The sequence below is a fragment of the Ranitomeya imitator genome, chromosome 2 (assembly GCF_032444005.1).
Source record: "Ranitomeya imitator isolate aRanImi1 chromosome 2, aRanImi1.pri, whole genome shotgun sequence".
NCBI classification, from domain to species: Eukaryota; Metazoa; Chordata; class Amphibia; order Anura; family Dendrobatidae; genus Ranitomeya; species Ranitomeya imitator.
In genome coordinates this window covers 18737305-18758041 of record NC_091283.1, presented here as the reverse complement: position 1 = coordinate 18758041, position 20737 = coordinate 18737305, and the positions used below count along the sequence as shown (strand labels likewise).

Genomic DNA, 20737 nt, shown 5'->3' with positions numbered 1-20737 from the left:
TGCGGTGTAGTTTGTAAGAAGTGCACTGAAGCTGTCGGGGATTATGGTGTAGCAGCACGCAGCTTGTAGCCTAGGAAACCAACCACTGCTGCTGTGTAGCTTGTAAGAAGTGCACTGAAGCTGTCGGGGATTATCATGTAGCAGCGTGCAGCTTGTAGCCTAGGAAACCAACCACTGCTGCTGTGTAGCTTGTAAGAACAGCGCGGAAGCCATCGGGGATTATGGTGTAGCAGCGTGCAGCTTGTAGCCTAGGAGATCGACCACCGCTGCTGTGTAGCTTGTAAGAACAGCGCGGAAGCCATCGGGGATTATGGTGTTACAGCGCGCTCCCGCAATCCTAGTCAGCTTCAATGCTCAACAGAAAAGTGCTTGTCCTGTGCAAGTTCTGCTGTCCAACAGCAACGGCCGGTCTCCAAGGCAACTGTAAAGAAAACAAAAGCAATAACATCTCAAGAAAGGCTGAAACACTTTATAAGCCGTAAATTGCAAAATTGTTCATGTTTACAAGCGCGGTCTGACAATATTAGTTTATTAAAATGGGAGTAAACATTTATAGGTAAATTGTCAAAATGTAATTACGGTGTAACAATAAATGGCAACAATAATCTAACATGGGGAACTCAATATTTCATCATCAGCCAATCAGAAAATGACCTCATTACACCTTCATCTATTTCTTCATCTCAGATGTCTGTACTCTGCGCTGGCACAAGGAGCATTCAGCACGCTATATACATGTATTACTGAATAGGGAAAATCCAATTAGAAAAGTAAAACTTCCCAAGAAACAGATTTTACTTCTCTCTGTGACCCGATAACTTTGTAATTTGCTCTTCTGAACGGAAATCAATAAAGATAATGAATGTGAAGTGGATGAATCTGCATTAACGTTTTCTGGGTTTGGACTTCACAGGCTCCCGGTGACGAGCGCTTCCCCCAATAGAATGAACGCCGCTGGTTCTGATGAATACTTTCACAGCCTGAACCATGCAGAACAGACTTTCCGTAAGATGGAGAGCTACCTCCAGCAGAAGCAGCTCTGCGACGTCCTCCTGATTGCCGGAAACTACAAGATCCCAGCACACAGGTAAGACAGATACGGTATACAGCGGAATACGAGGGGGCGCGGATGGTGGGGGTGCAAGCACCTTGGTTCTGGTGCCGTAGGGGGCCTAGAGGCTACCATACCGAAAAGTAAAAATGGCGCATGGCTGGTGAGTGCCAGCTTATACTACCATACCGAAAAGTAAAAATTGCGCATGGCTGGTGAGTGCCAGCTTATACTACCATACCGAAAAGTAAAAATTGCGCATGGCTGGTGAGTGCCAACTTATACTACCATACCGAAAAGTAAAAATTGCGCATGGCTGGTGAGTGCCAGCTTATACTACCATACCGAAAAGTAAAAATGGCGCATGGCTGGTGAGTGCCAGCTTATACTACCATACCGAAAAGTAAAAATTGCGCATGGCTGGTGAGTGCCAACTTATACTACCATTCTGAAAAGTAAAAATGGCACATGGCTGGTGAGTGCCAGCTTATACTACCATACCGAAAAGTAAAAATGGCTCATGGCTGGTAAGTGCCAGCTTATACTACCATACCGAAAAGTAAAAATGGCTCATGGCTGGTGAGTGCCATCTTATACTACCATACTGAAAAGTAAAAATGGCTCATGGCTGGTGAGTGCCATCTTATACTACCATACCGAAAAGTAAAAATGGCTCATGGCTGGTGAGTACCAGTTTATACTACCATACCGAAAAGTAAAAATGGCTCATGGCTGGTAAGTGCCAGCTTATACTACCATACAGAAAAGTCAAAATGGCTCATGGCTGGTGAGTGCCAGCTTATACTACCATACCGAAAAGTCAAAATGGCTCATGGCTGGTGAGTGCCAGCTTATACTACCATACCGAAAAGTAAAAATGGCGCATGGCTGGTGAGTGCCAGCTTATACTACCATACCGAAAAGTAAAAATGGCGCATGGCTGGTGAGTGCCATCTTATAGGTGTTGCATTGGGGCCAGAATTGTGTCGTTGCAGGACAGACAGATGGACTCTGCAATGTCCGTGTGTCCGTTTTATCCATCAGTGATTTTTACAGGAGTCACATAAAAAATTAATTCACTAAACCGATGACCAAAAGTTTTACATCCAAACTGAAATTGTTTAAAGAGGAAGGAAGGGGTTAAAAAAACCTTTTTGTACTCACAGTTCTGCCCCTCTTCAGCCACCTCTGGTCCTCTGCACCAGTCTGATATTCTTCCACCCCTCCATCCCTATCCTGGCAACGATGATAATCTGATCCCCGTGATCTTTATCACTCGATGCATGTCACGACCGTCAACATGGAGCAACGGTGAAAGACTGGGGGAGAGGTGGTGGCAGAATAGGTAACAAAGAGGTCAATAAATTGTATTTTATTTTTTTTAAATTTACTCTTCTCTGGTTCTAAAAAGAATCCAGGATAACAGCGGCCGTCCGGATTCCTGTAATTCACATCTTGAAAAATTCAGATTCTGGCAAATTCCAATTTTTTCAGGGAAATTTTAAGAACATTAATGTGTTGTGAATCCATCAGCTTTTCTCCAATGGTTCTGATTTACCAACACCAGATAATGGCCCCAGTGTGATTTAGACTGAACGCATTTGTTGGATACATTTATGAAAGAATATTTACCCTTATGCTTAAACATTGTATCCTGAAAGATATTGTTGCTGGATTGAGGCGGTGGCCGTGGATGAGGAGGCGGCGCTCATCACTTTAATGTAGAATGGTCGCACTCATCGTCATCCTCGCGGTCAGCGGTGTCACAGTAGCCTCCGGCCACCACAATCTCACATGTTACAAAGTAAATCTGTGGACAACTCCTTCTAATAATGAAGTGACTGGCTCCTATATCTCCCGGAAATGATTTCCCATGAGCTTAAGCTCCATGGCCCCAACTCATAGGGGCCCATGTATGTAAAATATTAACCCATTCTGCACTGAGTCACCTCCTCTCCTTCAATCCCGTACAGTCGCCCACTCCTGTGAATTTCTGCCCGCAGGTTGGTCCTCAGCGCGGTTTCGGACTACTTTGCTGCTATGTTCACCAACGATGTCCGCGAAGCGAAAGAAGAAGAGATAAAAATGGAAGGCGTGGACCCCGATGCCCTTAAATCCCTCGTACATTATGCTTATACAGGTACCGGTCGCTGGACGCCATGTTGTAGACTTGCAGAATGTGCCGTGTATTTTGTGCTTTTAAAAACACTAATAGAAAACTTAAACTTTGCATAAATATATAGTAAAAGTAAATGCAAGAAACTTTACAATATATCTTGGCAGACAAACACTCTTCTTTCTCCACCTATGAGCCCATTCTACTCCCTCCTGCCTTCTGAACTCATTATTCACACCTAGAAATCACTAATCCTGCTCGTGGGCTGCCAACTCACTGATAGATCAGATGATAACTGGCTATTAGAGTGTATTGAGGATAAAGAGAGAGATTCTAGCAAGTGTTTTATCTCATCATAGAGCTGGATTCACAGCTACACTGCAGTAAGCCATGAACAACTTAAGCCCCAGATACTTAAAGGATCGTCTGAAGCCCCACACTACCTGCCGATTGCTCAATTCAGCAGGCAGGAATAAACTGTCAATACCCATTTTACAACATTCGGAGGCAGAGCCTTTTGTTGCACAGCTCCCACTCTCTGAAACACATTACTTGGATCATCCAGGGAGATATCGTCTCTGGACACATGTAAATTTCCACTCAAGAAGCACTGATTCAGTCTGGAATTTAAAAACAAAAAACAGACAATCCTCTATATCAGACATTATATCAGGTTGCCTACTTTCGAAATGTGTTTTGAGTTCATTGTGATAAAAGAGTAATACAAATGGTTGTTGTTATAATATCCTCCATCTTGCTGCTTTCAAATAACTGTTTTTTTCTCATTCAATGATGGATTCCCTGTTACACTGCTCAGTACTGCTGTATGCCAGTACTGCTGGTTTCTCTCTTGTAAGTGTTTCATATCACCCTAGAGCTGGATTCACAGTTAAGCTGCTCAGTACTGTTGTATAATGTCCTCCATGTTGCTGCTTCTGAACATGTGTTAAATAATGACAGAAGAACAGGAATCAATCACATATGTGTGTGCTGTGTATGGGAGACATTATAACAGGACATTTCCATCCACCAGCTCAGAGAAAACTGTAAATTACAGATAGAGGCTGCAAAAGAAAAACTAGTGCAAAATGCAGGATATAAGTTATTTAATGGCCAGAGATGGTGTTATTAATCATGGACAAACACAGGACAGATTATTCTGAAAAGTCCTGTGAAACGTCAGGCAGAGAAAAAAATAGATAAGATTTGCAGACACTTTCCCTTCAATGCTACTGGAAAAAGAGCCTAAATATGTCAAGTAAAGGAACAAGAATGGCGGCGCGTGAGACACAAGGAAGATGTGAGATACAAGAGACAGACGGAGATACGAGAGACAGACAGCGATACGAGGGAGAGAGCGAGAGACAGATGGAGATACAAGAGACAGACGGGGATATGAGAGACAGACGGAGATACGAGAGACAGACAGCGATACGAGAGACAGACGGAGATACAAGAGACAGACGGAGATACAAGAGACAGACGGAGATACGAGAGACAGACAGCGATATGAGGGAGAGAGCGAGAGACAGATGGAGATACAAGAGACAGACGGAGATACGAGAGACAGACGGAGATACAAGAGACAGACGGAGATACGAGAGACAGACGGAGATACGAGAGACAGACAGCGATACGAGGGAGACAGCGAGAGACAGACGGAGATACAAGAGACAGACGGAGATACAAGAGACAGACGGCGATACAAGAGAAAGACGGAGATACAAGAGAAAGACGGAGATACGAGAGACAGACGGAGATACGAGAGACAGACGGAGATACAAGGCAGAGAGCGAGAGACAGACGGAGATATGAGAGACAGACGGAGATACAAGGGAGAGAGCGAGAGACAGACGGCGATACAAGAGAAAGACGGAGATACAAGAGACAGACGGAGATACGAGGGAGAGAGCGAGAGACAGATGGAGATACAAGAGACAGACGGAGATACAAGAGACAGACGGAGATACAAGGCAGAGAGCGAGAGACAGACGGAGATATGAGAGACAGACGGAGATACAAGGGAGAGAGCGAGAGACAGACGGCGATACAAGAGAAAGACGGAGATACAAGAGACAGACGGAGATACGAGAGACAGACAGCGATACGAGAGACAGACGGAGATACAAGAGACAGACGGAGATACGAGAGACAGACAGCGATACGAGAGACAGACGGAGATACAAGAGACAGACGGAGATACAAGAGACAGACGGAGATACGAGAGACAGACAGCGATACGAGGGAGAGAGCGAGAGACAGATGGAGATACAAGAGACAGACGGAGATACGAGAGACAGACGGAGATACAAGAGACAGACGGAGATACGAGAGACAGACGGAGATACGAGAGACAGACAGCGATACGAGGGAGACAGCGAGAGACAGACGGCGATACAAGAGACAGACGGAGATACAAGAGACAGATGGAGATACGAGGGAGAGAGCGAGAGACAGATGGAGATACAAGAGACAGACGGAGATACAAGAGACAGACGGAGATACGAGAGACAGACAGCGATACGAGAGACAGACGGAGATACAAGAGACAGACGGAGATACAAGAGACAGACGGAGATACAAGGGAGAGAGCGAGAGACAGACGGCGATACAAGAGAAAGACGGAGATACAAGAGACAGACGGAGATACGAGAGACAGACGGAGATACAAGAGACAGACGGAGATACGAGAGACAGACAGCGATACGAGGGAGAGAGCGAGAGACAGATGGAGATACAAGAGACAGACGGAGATACGAGAGACAGACGGAGATACAAGAGACAGAAGGAGATACGAGAGACAGACGGAGATACGAGAGACAGACAGCGATACGAGGGAGAGAGCGAGAGACAGATGGAGATACAAGAGACAGACGGAGATACGAGAGACAGACGGAGATACAAGAGACAGAAGGAGATACGAGAGACAGACGGAGATACGAGAGACAGACAGCGATACGAGGGAGACAGCGAGAGACAGATGGAGATACAAGAGACAGACGGAGATACGAGAGACAGACGGAGATACAAGAGACAGACGGAGATACAAGAGACAGACGGAGATACGAGAGACAGACAGAGATACAAGAGACAGACGGAGATACAAGAGACAGACGGAGATACGAGAGACAGACAGCGATACGAGAGACAGACGGAGATACAAGAGACAGACGGAGATACAAGAGACAGACGGAGATACGAGAGACAGACGGAGATACGAGAGACAGACAGCGATACGAGAGACAGACGGAGATACAAGAGACAGACGGAGATACAAGAGACAGACGGAGATACGAGAGACAGACAGCGATACGAGGGAGAGAGCGAGAGACAGATGGAGATACAAGAGACAGACGGAGATACGAGAGACAGACGGAGATACAAGAGACAGAAGGAGATACGAGAGACAGACGGAGATACGAGAGACAGACAGCGATACGAGGGAGAGAGCGAGAGACAGATGGAGATACAAGAGACAGACGGAGATACGAGAGACAGACGGAGATACAAGAGACAGAAGGAGATACGAGAGACAGACGGAGATACGAGAGACAGACAGCGATACGAGGGAGAGAGCGAGAGACAGATGGAGATACAAGAGACAGACGGAGATACGAGAGACAGACGGAGATACAAGAGACAGACGGAGATACAAGAGACAGACGGAGATACGAGAGACAGACAGAGATACAAGAGACAGACGGAGATACAAGAGACAGACGGAGATACGAGAGACAGACAGCGATACGAGAGACAGACGGAGATACAAGAGACAGACGGAGATACAAGAGACAGACGGAGATACGAGAGACAGACGGAGATACGAGAGACAGACAGCGATACGAGAGACAGACGGAGATACAAGAGACAGACGGAGATACAAGAGACAGACGGAGATACGAGAGACAGACAGCGATACGAGGGAGAGAGCGAGAGACAGATGGAGATACAAGAGAAAGACGGAGATACGAGAGACAGACGGAGATACAAGAGACAGACGGAGATACGAGAGACAGACGGAGATACGAGAGACAGACAGCGATACGAGGGAGAGAGCGAGAGACAGACGGCGATACAAGAGACAGACGGAGATACGAGAGACAGACGGAGATACAAGAGACAGACGGAGATACAAGAGACAGACGGAGATACGAGAGACAGACAGCGATACGAGAGACAGACGGAGATACAAGAGACAGACGGAGATACAAGAGACAGACGGAGATACGAGAGACAGACAGCGATACGAGGGAGAGAGCGAGAGACAGATGGAGATACAAGAGACAGACGGAGATACGAGAGACAGACGGAGATACAAGAGACAGACGGAGATACGAGAGACAGACGGAGATACGAGAGACAGACAGCGATACGAGGGAGAGAGCGAGAGACAGACGGCGATACAAGAGACAGACGGGGATATGAGAGACAGACGGAGATACGAGAGACAGACGGAGATACAAGAGACAGACAGAGATACGAGAGACAGACGGAGATACAAGAGACAGACAGCGATACGAGGGAGAGAGCGAGAGACAGATGGAGATACAAGAGACAGACAGAGATACGAGAGACAGACGGAGATACGAGAGACAGACGGAGATACAAGAGACAGACGGAGATACGAGAGACAGACGGAGATACAAGGGAGAGACAGACGGAGATACGAGAGACAGACGGAGATGCAAGGCAGAGAGCGAGAGACAGACAAAAATACGAGGGAGAACCGGAGATACGAGGGAGAGAGCGAGAGACAAAAATACAAGAGACAGACGGAGATACGAGAGACAGACGGAGATACGAGGGAGAGAGCGAGAGACAAAAATACAAGAGACAGACAGATACGAGAGACAGACGGAGATACGAGAGACAGACGGAGATACAAGAGACAGATGGAGATACAAGAGACAGACGGAGATACAAGAGACAGATGGAGATACGAGAGACAGATGGAGATACGAGAGACAGACGGAGATACGAGAGACAGATGGAGATACGAGAGACAGATGGAGATACAAGAGACAGACGGAGATACAAGAGACAGATGGAGATACGAGAGACAGATGGAGATACAAGAGACAGACGGAGATACGAGGGAGAGAGCGAGAGACAAAAATACAAGAGACAGACGGAGATACAAGAGACAGATGGAGATACGAGAGACAGACGGAGATACAAGAGACAGATGGAGATACGAGAGACAGATGGAGATACAAGAGACAGACGGAGATACGAGAGACAGACGGAGATACAAGAGACAGACGGAGATACAAGAGACAGATGGAGATACGAGAGACAGATGGAGATACAAGAGACAGACGGAGATACGAGGGAGAGAGCGAGAGACAAAAATACAAGAGACAGACGGAGATACGAGAGACAGACGGAGATACGAGAGACAGACGGAGATACAAGAGACAGACGGAGATACGAGAGACAGATGGAGATACAAGAGACAGACGGAGATACAAGGCAGAGAGCGAGAGACAGACAAAAATACGAGGGAGAACCGGAGATACGAGGGAGAGAGCGAGAGACAAAAATACAAGAGACAGATGGAGATACAAGGGAGAGACAGACGGAGATACGAGAGAGAGAGAGAGCGAGAGACAAAAATACAAGAGACAGACGGAGATACGAGAGACAGACGGAGATACAAGGGAGAGACAGACGGAGATACGAGAGACAGACGGAGATACAAGGGAGAGACAGACGGAGATACGAGAGAGAGCCGGAGATACGAGGCAGAGAGCGAGAGACAAAAATACAAGAGACAGACAGAGATACGAGAGACAGGAGATACGAGAGACAGACGGAGATACAAGAGACAGATGGAGATACAAGAGATAGACGGAGATACGAGAGACAGACGGAGATACAAGAGACAGACGGAGATACAAGAGACAGACGGAGATACGAGAGACAGACGGAGATACAAGAGACAGACGGAGATACAAGAGATAGACGGAGATACGAGAGACAGACGGAGATACAAGAGACAGACGGAGATACAAGAGACAGACGGAGATACGAGAGACAGACGGAGATACAAGAGACAGACGGAGATACAAGAGATAGACGGAGATACGAGAGACAGACGGAGATACAAGAGACAGACGGAGATACAAGAGACAGACGGAGATACGAGAGACAGACGGAGATACGAGAGACAGACGGAGATACGAGAGACAGACGGAGATACGAGAGACAGATGGAGATACGAGAGACAGACGGAGATACAAGAGACAGACGGAGATACAAGAGACAGATGGAGATACAAGAGACAGATGGAGATACGAGAGACAGATGGAGATACAAGAGACAGATGGAGATACAAGAGACAGATGGAGATACGAGAGACAGAAGGAGATACGAGAGACAGACGGAGATACAAGAGACAGACGGAGATACAAGAGACAGACGGAGATACAAGAGACAGACGGAGATACAAGAGACAGCTGGAGATACGAGAGACAGATGGAGATACGAGAGACAGACGGATATACAAGAGACAGACGGAGATACAAGAGACAGATGGAGATACGAGAGACAGACGGAGATACGAGAGACAGACGGAGATACAAGAGACAGACGGAGATACAAGAGACAGACGGAGATACAAGAGACAGATGGAGATACGAGAGACAGATGGAGATACAAGAGACAGACGGAGATACGAGGGAGAGAGCGAGAGACAAAAATACAAGAGACAGACGGAGATACGAGAGACAGACGGAGATACGAGAGACAGACGGAGATACAAGAGACAGACGGAGATACAAGAGACAGACGGAGATACGAGAGACAGACGGAGATACGAGAGACAGACGGAGATACAAGAGACAGACGGAGATACAAGAGACAGACGGAGATACAAGAGACAGACGGAGATACAAGAGACAGATGGAGATACGAGAGACAGATGGAGATACGAGAGACAGACGGAGATACAAGAGACAGACGGAGATACAAGAGACAGACGGAGATACAAGAGACAGATGGAGATACGAGAGACAGATGGAGATACGAGAGACAGATGGAGATACAAGAGACAGATGGAGATACGAGAGACAGACGGAGATACAAGAGACAGACGGAGATACAAGAGACAGATGGAGATACGAGAGACAGACGGAGATACGAGAGACAGACGGAGATACAAGAGACAGACGGAGATACAAGAGACAGACGGAGATACAAGAGACAGATGGAGATACGAGAGACAGATGGAGATACAAGAGACAGACGGAGATACGAGGGAGAGAGCGAGAGACAAAAATACAAGAGACAGACGGAGATACGAGAGACAGACGGAGATACGAGAGACAGACGGAGATACAAGAGACAGACGGAGATACAAGAGACAGACGGAGATACGAGAGACAGACGGAGATATGAGAGACAGATGGAGATACAAGAGACAGATGGAGATACGAGAGACAGATGGAGATACGAGGGAGAGAGCGAGAGACAAAAATACAAGAGACAGACGGAGATACGAGAGACAGACGGAGATACGAGAGACAGACGGAGATACAAGAGACAGACGGAGATACAAGAGACAGACGGAGATACGAGAGACAGATGGAGGTACGAGAGACAGACGGAGATACGAGAGAGAGAGCGAGAGACAAAAATACAAGAGACAGACGGAGATACGAGAGACAGACAGAGATACGAGAGACAGACGGAGATACAAGAGACAGACGGAGATACGAGAGACAGACGGAGATACGAGAGACAGACGGAGATACAAGAGACAGACGGAGATACAAGAGACAGACGGAGATACGAGAGACAGATGGAGGTACGAGAGACAGATGGAGATACGAGGGAGAGAGCGAGAGACAAAAATACAAGAGACAGACGGAGATACGAGAGACAGACGGAGATACGAGAGACAGACGGAGATACAAGAGACAGACGGAGATACAAGAGACAGACGGAGATACGAGAGACAGATGGAGGTACGAGAGACAGACGGAGATACGAGAGAGAGAGCGAGAGACAAAAATACAAGAGACAGACGGAGATACGAGAGACAGACAGAGATACGAGAGACAGACGGAGATACAAGAGACAGACGGAGATACGAGAGACAGACGGAGATACGAGAGACAGACGGAGATACAAGAGACAGACGGAGATACAAGAGACAGACGGAGATACAAGAGACAGATGGAGATACAAGAGACAGACGGAGATACGAGGGAGAGAGCGAGAGACAAAAATACAAGAGACAGACGGAGATACGAGAGACAGACGGAGATACGAGAGACAGACGGAGATACAAGAGACAGACGGAGATACAAGAGACAGACGGAGATACGAGAGACAGACGGAGATACGAGAGACAGACGGAGATACAAGAGACAGACGGAGATACAAGAGACAGACGGAGATACGAGAGACAGATGGAGATATGAGAGACAGATGGAGATACGAGAGACAGATGGAGATATGAGAGACAGATGGAGATACAAGAGACAGACGGAGATACGAGAGACAGATGGAGATACGAGGGAGAGAGCGAGAGACAAAAATACAAGAGACAGACGGAGATACGAGAGACAGACGGAGATACGAGAGACAGACGGAGATACAAGAGACAGACGGAGATACAAGAGACAGACGGAGATACGAGAGACAGATGGAGGTACGAGAGACAGACGGAGATACGAGAGAGAGAGCGAGAGACAAAAATACAAGAGACAGACAGAGATACGAGAGACAGACGGAGATACGAGAGACAGACGGAGATACAAGAGACAGACGGAGATACGAGAGACAGATGGAGATACGAGAGACAGACGGAGATATGAGAGACAGATGGAGATACGAGAGACAGATGGAGATATGAGAGACAGATGGAGATACGAGAGACAGACGGAGATACAAGAGACAGACGGAGATACGAGAGACAGATGGAGATATGCGAGACAGACGGAGATACGAGGGAGAGAGCAAGAGACAAAAATACAAGAGACAGACGGAGATACGAGAGACAGACGGAGATACGAGAGACAGACGGAGATACAAGAGACAGACGGAGATACAAGAGACAGACGGAGATACGAGAGACAGATGGAGATATGCGAGACAGACGGAGATACGAGGGAGAGAGCAAGAGACAAAAATACAAGAGACAGACGGAGATACGAGAGACAGACGGAGATACGAGAGACAGACGGAGATACGAGAGACAGACGGAGATACGAGAGACAGACGGAGATACGAGAGACAGACGGAGATACAAGAGACAGACGGAGATACAAGAGACAGATGGAGATACGAGAGACAGATGGAGATACGAGAGACAGATGGAGATACGAGAGACAGATGGAGATACGAGAGACAGATGGAGATACAAGAGACAGACGGAGATACGAGGGAGAGAGCGAGAGACAAAAATACAAGAGACAGACGGAGATACGAGAGACAGACGGAGATACGAGAGACAGACGGAGATACAAGGGAGAGACAGACGGAGATACAAGAGACAGACGGAGATACGAGAGACAGACGGAGATACGAGAGACAGACGGAGATACGAGAGACAGACGGAGATACGAGAGACAGATGGAGATACAAGAGACAGACGGAGATACGAGGGAGAGAGCGAGAGACAAAAATACAAGAGACAGATGGAGATACAAGGGAGAGACAGACGGAGATACGAGAGAGAGAGAGAGAGAGCGAGAGACAAAAATACAAGAGACAGATGGAGATACGAGAGACAGACGGAGATACGAGAGACAGACGGAGATACAAGGGAGAGACAGACGGAGATACGAGAGAGAGCCGGAGATACGAGGGAGAGAGCGAGAGACAAAAATACAAGAGACAGACGGAGATACGAGAGACGGACGGAGATACGAGAGACAGACGGAGATACAAGGGAGAGACAGACGGAGATACGAGAGACAGACGGAGATACGAGAGACAGACGGAGATACAAGGGAGAGACAGACGGAGATACGAGAGAGAGCCGGAGATACGAGGGAGAGAGCGAGAGACGAAAATACAAGAGACAGACAGAGATACGAGAGACAGACGGAGATACGAGAGACAGACGGAGATACAAGAGACAGACGGAGATACAAGAGACAGACGGAGATACGAGAGACAGACGGAGATACGAGAGACAGGAGATACGAGAGACAGACGGAGATACGAGAGACAGACGGAGATACAAGAGATAGACGGAGATACGAGAGACAGACGGAGATACGAGAGACAGACGGAGATACGAGAGACAGATGGACATATGAGAGACAGACGGAGATACGAGGGAGAGAGCAAGAGACAAAAATACAAGAGACAGACGGAGATACGAGAGACAGACGGAGATACGAGAGACAGACGGAGATACAAGAGACAGACGGAGATACGAGAGACAGACGGAGATACAAGAGACAGACGGAGATACAAGAGACAGACGGAGATACAAGAGACAGACGGAGATACAAGAGACAGATGGAGATACAAGAGACAGACGGAGATACAAGAGACAGATGGAGATATGAGAGACAGATGGAGATATGAGAGACAGACGGAGATACGAGAGACAGACGGAGATACAAGAGACAGATGGAGATACAAGAGACAGACGGAGATACAAGAGACAGACGGAGATACAAGAGACAGATGGAGATATGAGAGACAGACGGAGATACGAGAGACAGACGGAGATACAAGAGACAGATGGAGATATGAGAGACAGACGGAGATACGAGAGACAGACGGAGATACAAGAGACAGACGGAGATACAAGAGACAGACGGAGATACAAGAGACAGATGGAGATATGAGAGACAGACGGAGATACGAGGGAGAGAGCGAGAGACAAAAATACAAGAGACAGACAGAGATACGAGAGACAGACGGAGATACGAGAGACAGACGGAGATACAAGAGACAGACGGAGATACAAGAGACAGACGGAGATACAAGAGACAGACGGAGATACAAGAGACAGACGGAGATACAAGAGACAGATGGAGATACGAGAGACAGATGGAGATACGAGAGACAGACGGAGATACGAGGGAGAGAGCGAGAGACAAAAATACAAGAGACAGACGGAGATACGAGAGACAGACGGAGATACAAGAGACAGACGGAGATACGAGAGACAGACGGAGATACAAGGGAGAGACAGACGGAGATACAAGAGACAGACGGAGATACGAGAGACAGACGGAGATACAAGAGACAGATGGAGATACGAGAGACAGACGGAGATACGAGAGACAGACGGAGATACGAGAGACAGACGGAGATACGAGAGACAGACGGAGATACAAGAGACAGACGGAGATACAAGAGACAGACGGAGATACAAGAGCAGATGGAGATACGAGAGACAGACGGAGATACGAGAGACAGACGGAGATACGAGAGACAGACGGAGATACAAGAGACAGACGGAGATACAAGAGACAGACGGAGATACGAGGGAGAGAGCGAGAGACAAAAATACAAGAGACAGACGGAGATACGAGAGACAGATGGAGATACGAGAGACAGACGGAGATACGAGAGACAGACGGCGATACGAGGGAGAGAGCGAGAGACAAAAATACGAGAGACAGACGGAGATACGAGCGACAGACGGAGATACGAGAGACAGACGGAGATACAAGAGACAGACGGAGATACGAGGGAGAGAGCGAGAGACAAAAATACAAGAGACAGACGGAGATACGAGAGACAGACGGAGATACGAGAGACAGACGGAGATACGAGAGACAGACGGAGATACGAGAGACAGACGGAGATACAAGAGACAGACGGAGATACGAGGGAGAGAGCGAGAGACAAAAATACAAGAGACAGACGGAGATACGAGAGACAGACGGAGATACGAGAGACAGACGGAGATACAAGGGAGAGACAGACGGAGATACAAGAGACAGACGGAGATACGAGAGACAGACGGAGATACGAGAGACAGACGGAGATACAAGAGACAGACGGAGATACAAGAGACAGATGGAGATACAAGAGACAGACGGAGATACGAGGGAGAGAGCGAGAGACAAAAATACGAGAGACAGACGGAGATACGAGAGACAGACGGAGATACGAGAGACAGACGGAGATACAAGAGACAGACGGAGAAACGAGAGACAGACGGAGATACAAGGCAGAGAGCAAGAGACAGACAAAAATACGAGGGAGAACCGGAGATACGAGGGAGAGAGCGAGAGACAAAAATACAAGAGACAGACGGAGATACGAGAGACAGACGGAGATACGAGAGAGAGACAGACGGAGATACGAGAGAGAGCGAGAGACAGAGATACAAGAGACAGACGGAGATACGAGGAAGAGAGCGAGAGACAGAGAAACAAGAGACAGACGGAGATACGAGGGAGAGACAGACGGAGATATGAGGGAGAGAGCGAGAGACAAAAATACAAGAGACAGACAGAGATACGAGAGACAGGAGATACGAGAGACAGACGGAGATACGAGAGACAGATGGAGATACGAGAGACAGACGGAGATACGAGAGACAGACGGAGATACAAGAGACAGACGGAGATACAAGAGACAGACGGAGATACAAGAGACAGACGGAGATACGAGAGACAGACGGAGATACAAGAGACAGACGGAGATACAAGAGAGAGACGGAGATACAAGAGACAGACGGAGATACGAGAGACAGACGGAGATACAAGAGACAGACGGAGATACGAGAGACAGACGGAGATACAAGAGACAGACGGAGATACAAGAGACAGACGGAGATACAAGAGACAGACGGAGATACGAGAGACAGACGGAGATACGAGAGACAGACGGAGATACAAGAGACAGACGGAGATACAAGAGACAGATGGAGATACGAGAGACAGACGGAGATACGAGAGACAGACGGAGATACGAGAGACAGACGGAGATACGAGAGACAGACGGAGATACAAGAGACAGACGGAGATACAAGAGACAGATGGAGATACGAGAGACAGATGGAGATACGAGAGACAGACGGAGATACGAGAGACAGACGGAGATACGAGGGAGAGAGCGAGAGACAAAAATACAAGAGACAGACGGAGATACGAGAGACAGACGGAGATACAAGAGACAGACGGAGATACGAGAGACAGACGGAGATACAAGGGAGAGACAGACGGAGATACAAGAGACAGACGGAGATACGAGAGACAGACGGAGATACAAGAGACAGATGGAGATACGAGAGACAGACGGAGATACGAGAGACAGACGGAGATACGAGAGACAGACGGAGATACGAGAGACAGACGGAGATACGAGGGAGAGAGCGAGAGACAAAAATACGAGAGACAGACGGAGATACGAGAGACAGACGGAGATACGAGAGACAGACGGAGATACAAGAGACAGACGGAGATACAAGAGACAGACGGAGATACGAGGGAGAGAGCGAGAGACAAAAATACAAGAGACAGACGGAGATACGAGAGACAGATGGAGATACGAGAGACAGACGGAGATACGAGAGACAGACGGAGATACGAGGGAGAGAGCGAGAGACAAAAATACAAGAGACAGACGGAGATACGAGAGACAGATGGAGATACGAGAGACAGACGGAGATACAAGAGACAGACGGAGATACGAGAGACAGACGGAGATACGAGAGACAGACGGAGATACGAGAGACAGACGGAGATACAAGAGACAGACGGAGATACGAGGGAGAGAGCGAGAGACAAAAATACGAGAGACAGACGGAGATACGAGAGACAGACGGAGATACGAGAGACAGACGGAGATACAAGGGAGAGACAGACGGAGATACAAGAGACAGACGGAGATACGAGAGACAGACGGAGATACAAGAGACAGACGGAGATACAAGAGACAGACGGAGATACAAGAGACAGATGGAGATACGAGAGACAGATGGAGATACGAGAGACAGACGGAGATACGAGGGAGAGAGCGAGAGACAAAAATACGAGAGACAGACGGAGATACGAGAGACAGACGGAGATACGAGAGACAGACGGAGATACAAGAGACAGACGGAGATACGAGGGAGAGAGCGAGAGACAAAAATACAAGAGACAGACGGAGATACGAGAGACAGACGGAGATACGAGAGACAGACGGAGATACAAGGGAGAGACAGACGGAGATACAAGAGACAGACGGAGATACGAGAGACAGACGGAGATACAAGAGACAGACGGAGATACGAGGGAGAGAGCGAGAGACAAAAATACGAGAGACAGACGGAGATACGAGAGACAGACGGAGATACGAGAGACAGACGGAGATACAAGAGACAGACGGAGAAACGAGAGACAGACGGAGATACAAGGCAGAGAGCAAGAGACAGACAAAAATACGAGGGAGAACCGGAGATACGAGGGAGAGAGCGAGAGACAAAAATACAAGAGACAGACGGAGATACGAGAGACAGACGGAGATACGAGAGAGAGACAGACGGAGATACGAGAGAGAGCGAGAGACAGAGATACAAGAGACAGACGGAGATACGAGGGAGAGACAGACGGAGATATGAGGGAGAGAGCGAGAGACAAAAATACAAGAGACAGACAGAGATACGAGAGACAGGAGATACGAGAGACAGACGGAGATACGAGAGACAGATGGAGATACGAGGGAGAGAGCAAGAGACAAAAATACAAGAGACAGACGGAGATACGAGAGACAGACGGAGATACGAGAGACAGACGGAGATACAAGAGACAGACGGAGATACAAGAGACAGACGGAGATACAAGAGCAGATGGAGATACGAGAGACAGATGGAGATACGAGAGACAGACGGAGATACGAGAGACAGACGGAGATACAAGAGACAGACGGAGATACAAGAGACAGACGGAGATACAAGAGACAGACGGAGATACAAGAGACAGACGGAGATACGAGAGACAGACGGAGATACAAGAGACAGACGGAGATACGAGAGACAGACGGAGATACGAGAGACAGACGGAGATACAAGAGACAGACGGAGATACAAGAGACAGACGGAGATACAAGAGACAGACGGAGATACGAGAGACAGACGGAGATACAAGAGACAGACGGAGATACGAGAGACAGACGGAGATACGAGAGACAGACGGAGATACGAGAGACAGACGGAGATACAAGAGACAGACGGAGATACAAGAGACAGATGGAGATACGAGAGACAGACGGAGATACGAGAGACAGACGGAGATACAAGAGACAGACGGAGATACAAGAGACAGACGGAGATACAAGAGACAGACGGAGATACGAGAGACAGACGGAGATACGAGAGACAGACGGAGATACGAGAGACAGACGGAGATACGAGAGACAGACGGAGATACAAGAAACAGACGGAGATACAAGAGACAGATGGAGATACGAGAGACAGATGGAGATACGAGAGACAGACGGAGATACGAGAGACAGACGGAGATACGAGAGACAGACGGAGATACAAGAGACAGACGGAGATACAAGAGACAGACGGAGATACAAGAGACAGATGGAGATACGAGGGAGAGAGCGAGAGACAAAAATACAAGAGACAGACGGAGATACGAGAGACAGACGGAGATACGAGAGACAGACGGAGATACAAGGGAGAGACAGACGGAGATACAAGAGACAGACGGAGATACGAGAGACAGACGGAGATACAAGAGACAGACGGAGATACAAGAGACAGACGGAGATACGAGAGACAGACGGAGATACGAGAGACAGATGGAGATACGAGAGACAGACGGAGATACGAGGGAGAGACAGACGGAGATACGAGAGAGAGAGAGAGCGAGAGACAAAAATACAAGAGACAGATGGAGATACAAGGGAGAGACAGACGGAGATACGAGAGAGAGAGAGAGCGAGAGACAAAAATACAAGAGACAGACGGAGATACGAGAGACAGACGGAGATACGAGAGACAGACGGAGATACAAGGGAGAGACAGACGGAGATACGAGAGAGAGCCGGAGATACGAGAGACAGACGGAGATACGAGAGACAGACGGAGATACAAGGGAGAGACAGATGGAGATACGAGAGACAGACGGAGATACGAGAGACAGATGGAGATACGAGAGACAGACGGAGATACGAGGGAGAGACAGACGGAGATACGAGAGAGAGAGAGAGCGAGAGACAAAAATACAAGAGACAGATGGAGATACAAGGGAGAGACAGACGGAGATACGAGAGAGAGAGAGAGCGAGAGACAAAAATACAAGAGACAGACGGAGATACGAGAGACGGACGGAGATACGAGAGACAGACGGAGATACAAGGGAGAGACAGACGGAGATACGAGAGACAGACGGAGATACGAGAGACAGACGGAGATACAAGGGAGAGACAGACGGAGATACGAGAGAGAGCCGGAGATACGAGGGAGAGAGCGAGAGACGAAAAAACAAGAGACAGACAGAGATACGAGAGACAGGAGATACGAGAGACAGACGGAGATACGAGAGACAGGAGATACGAGAGACAGACGGAGATACGAGAGACAGACGGAGATACAAGAGACAGACGGAGATACGAGAGACAGATGGAGATACGAGAGACAGATGGAGATACGAGAGACAGATGGAGATACAAGAGACAGATGGAGATATGAGAGACAGACGGAGATACGAGGGAGAGAGCAAGAGACAAAAATACAAGAGACAGACGGAGATACGAGAGACAGACGGAGATACGAGAGATAGACGGAGATACGAGAGACAGATGGAGATACGAGAGACAGATGGAGATACGAGGGAGAGAGCAAGAGACAAAAATACAAGAGACAGACGGAGATACGAGAGACAGACGGAGATACGAGAGACAGATGGAGATACAAGAGACAGATGGAGATATGAGAGACAGACGGAGATACGAGGGAGAGAGCAAGAGACAAAAATACAAGAGACAGACGGAGATACGAGAGACAGACGGAGATACGAGAGACAGACGGAGATACGAGAGACAGACGGAGATACAAGAGACAGACGGAGATACAAGAGACAGATGGAGATACGAGAGACAGATGGAGATACAAGAGACAGATGGAGATATGAGAGACAGACGGAGATACGAGGGAGAGAGCAAGAGACAAAAATACAAGAGACAGACGGAGATACGAGAGACAGACGGAGATACGAGAGACAGACGGAGATACGAGAGACAGATGGAGATACGAGAGACAGATGGAGATACGAGAGACAGATGGAGATACAAGAGACAGATGGAGATATGAGAGACAGACGGAGATACGAGGGAGAGAGCAAGAGACAAAAATACAAGAGACAGACGGAGATACGAGAGACAGACGGAGATACAAGAGACAGACGGAGATACAAGAGACAGACGGAGATACAAGAGACAGACGGAGATACGAGGGAGAGAGCGAGAGACAAAAATACAAGAGACAGACGGAGATACGAGAGACAGACGGAGATACAAGAGACAGACGGAGATACAAGAGACAGACGGAGATACAAGAGACAGATGGAGATACGAGAGACAGATGGAGATACGAGAGACAGACGGAGATACGAGGGAGAGAGCGAGAGACAAAAATACAAGAGACAGACGGA

General features: G+C 48.0%; 1 protein-coding gene across 2 annotated transcripts in view; it reads left to right on the top strand.

The window, feature by feature from the left end:
• Positions 1 to 20737, top strand: part of KLHL4 (kelch like family member 4) — a 295029-nt gene that overhangs the window by 135419 nt on the left and 138873 nt on the right. For both annotated transcript variants that reach the window (XM_069746101.1, XM_069746102.1), the window contains exons 2-3: positions 914 to 1087; positions 3055 to 3191. In XM_069746101.1, coding sequence (XP_069602202.1) covers positions 914 to 1087; positions 3055 to 3191 — 311 coding nt within the window. The remainder of the gene's footprint in view (positions 1 to 913; positions 1088 to 3054; positions 3192 to 20737) is intronic.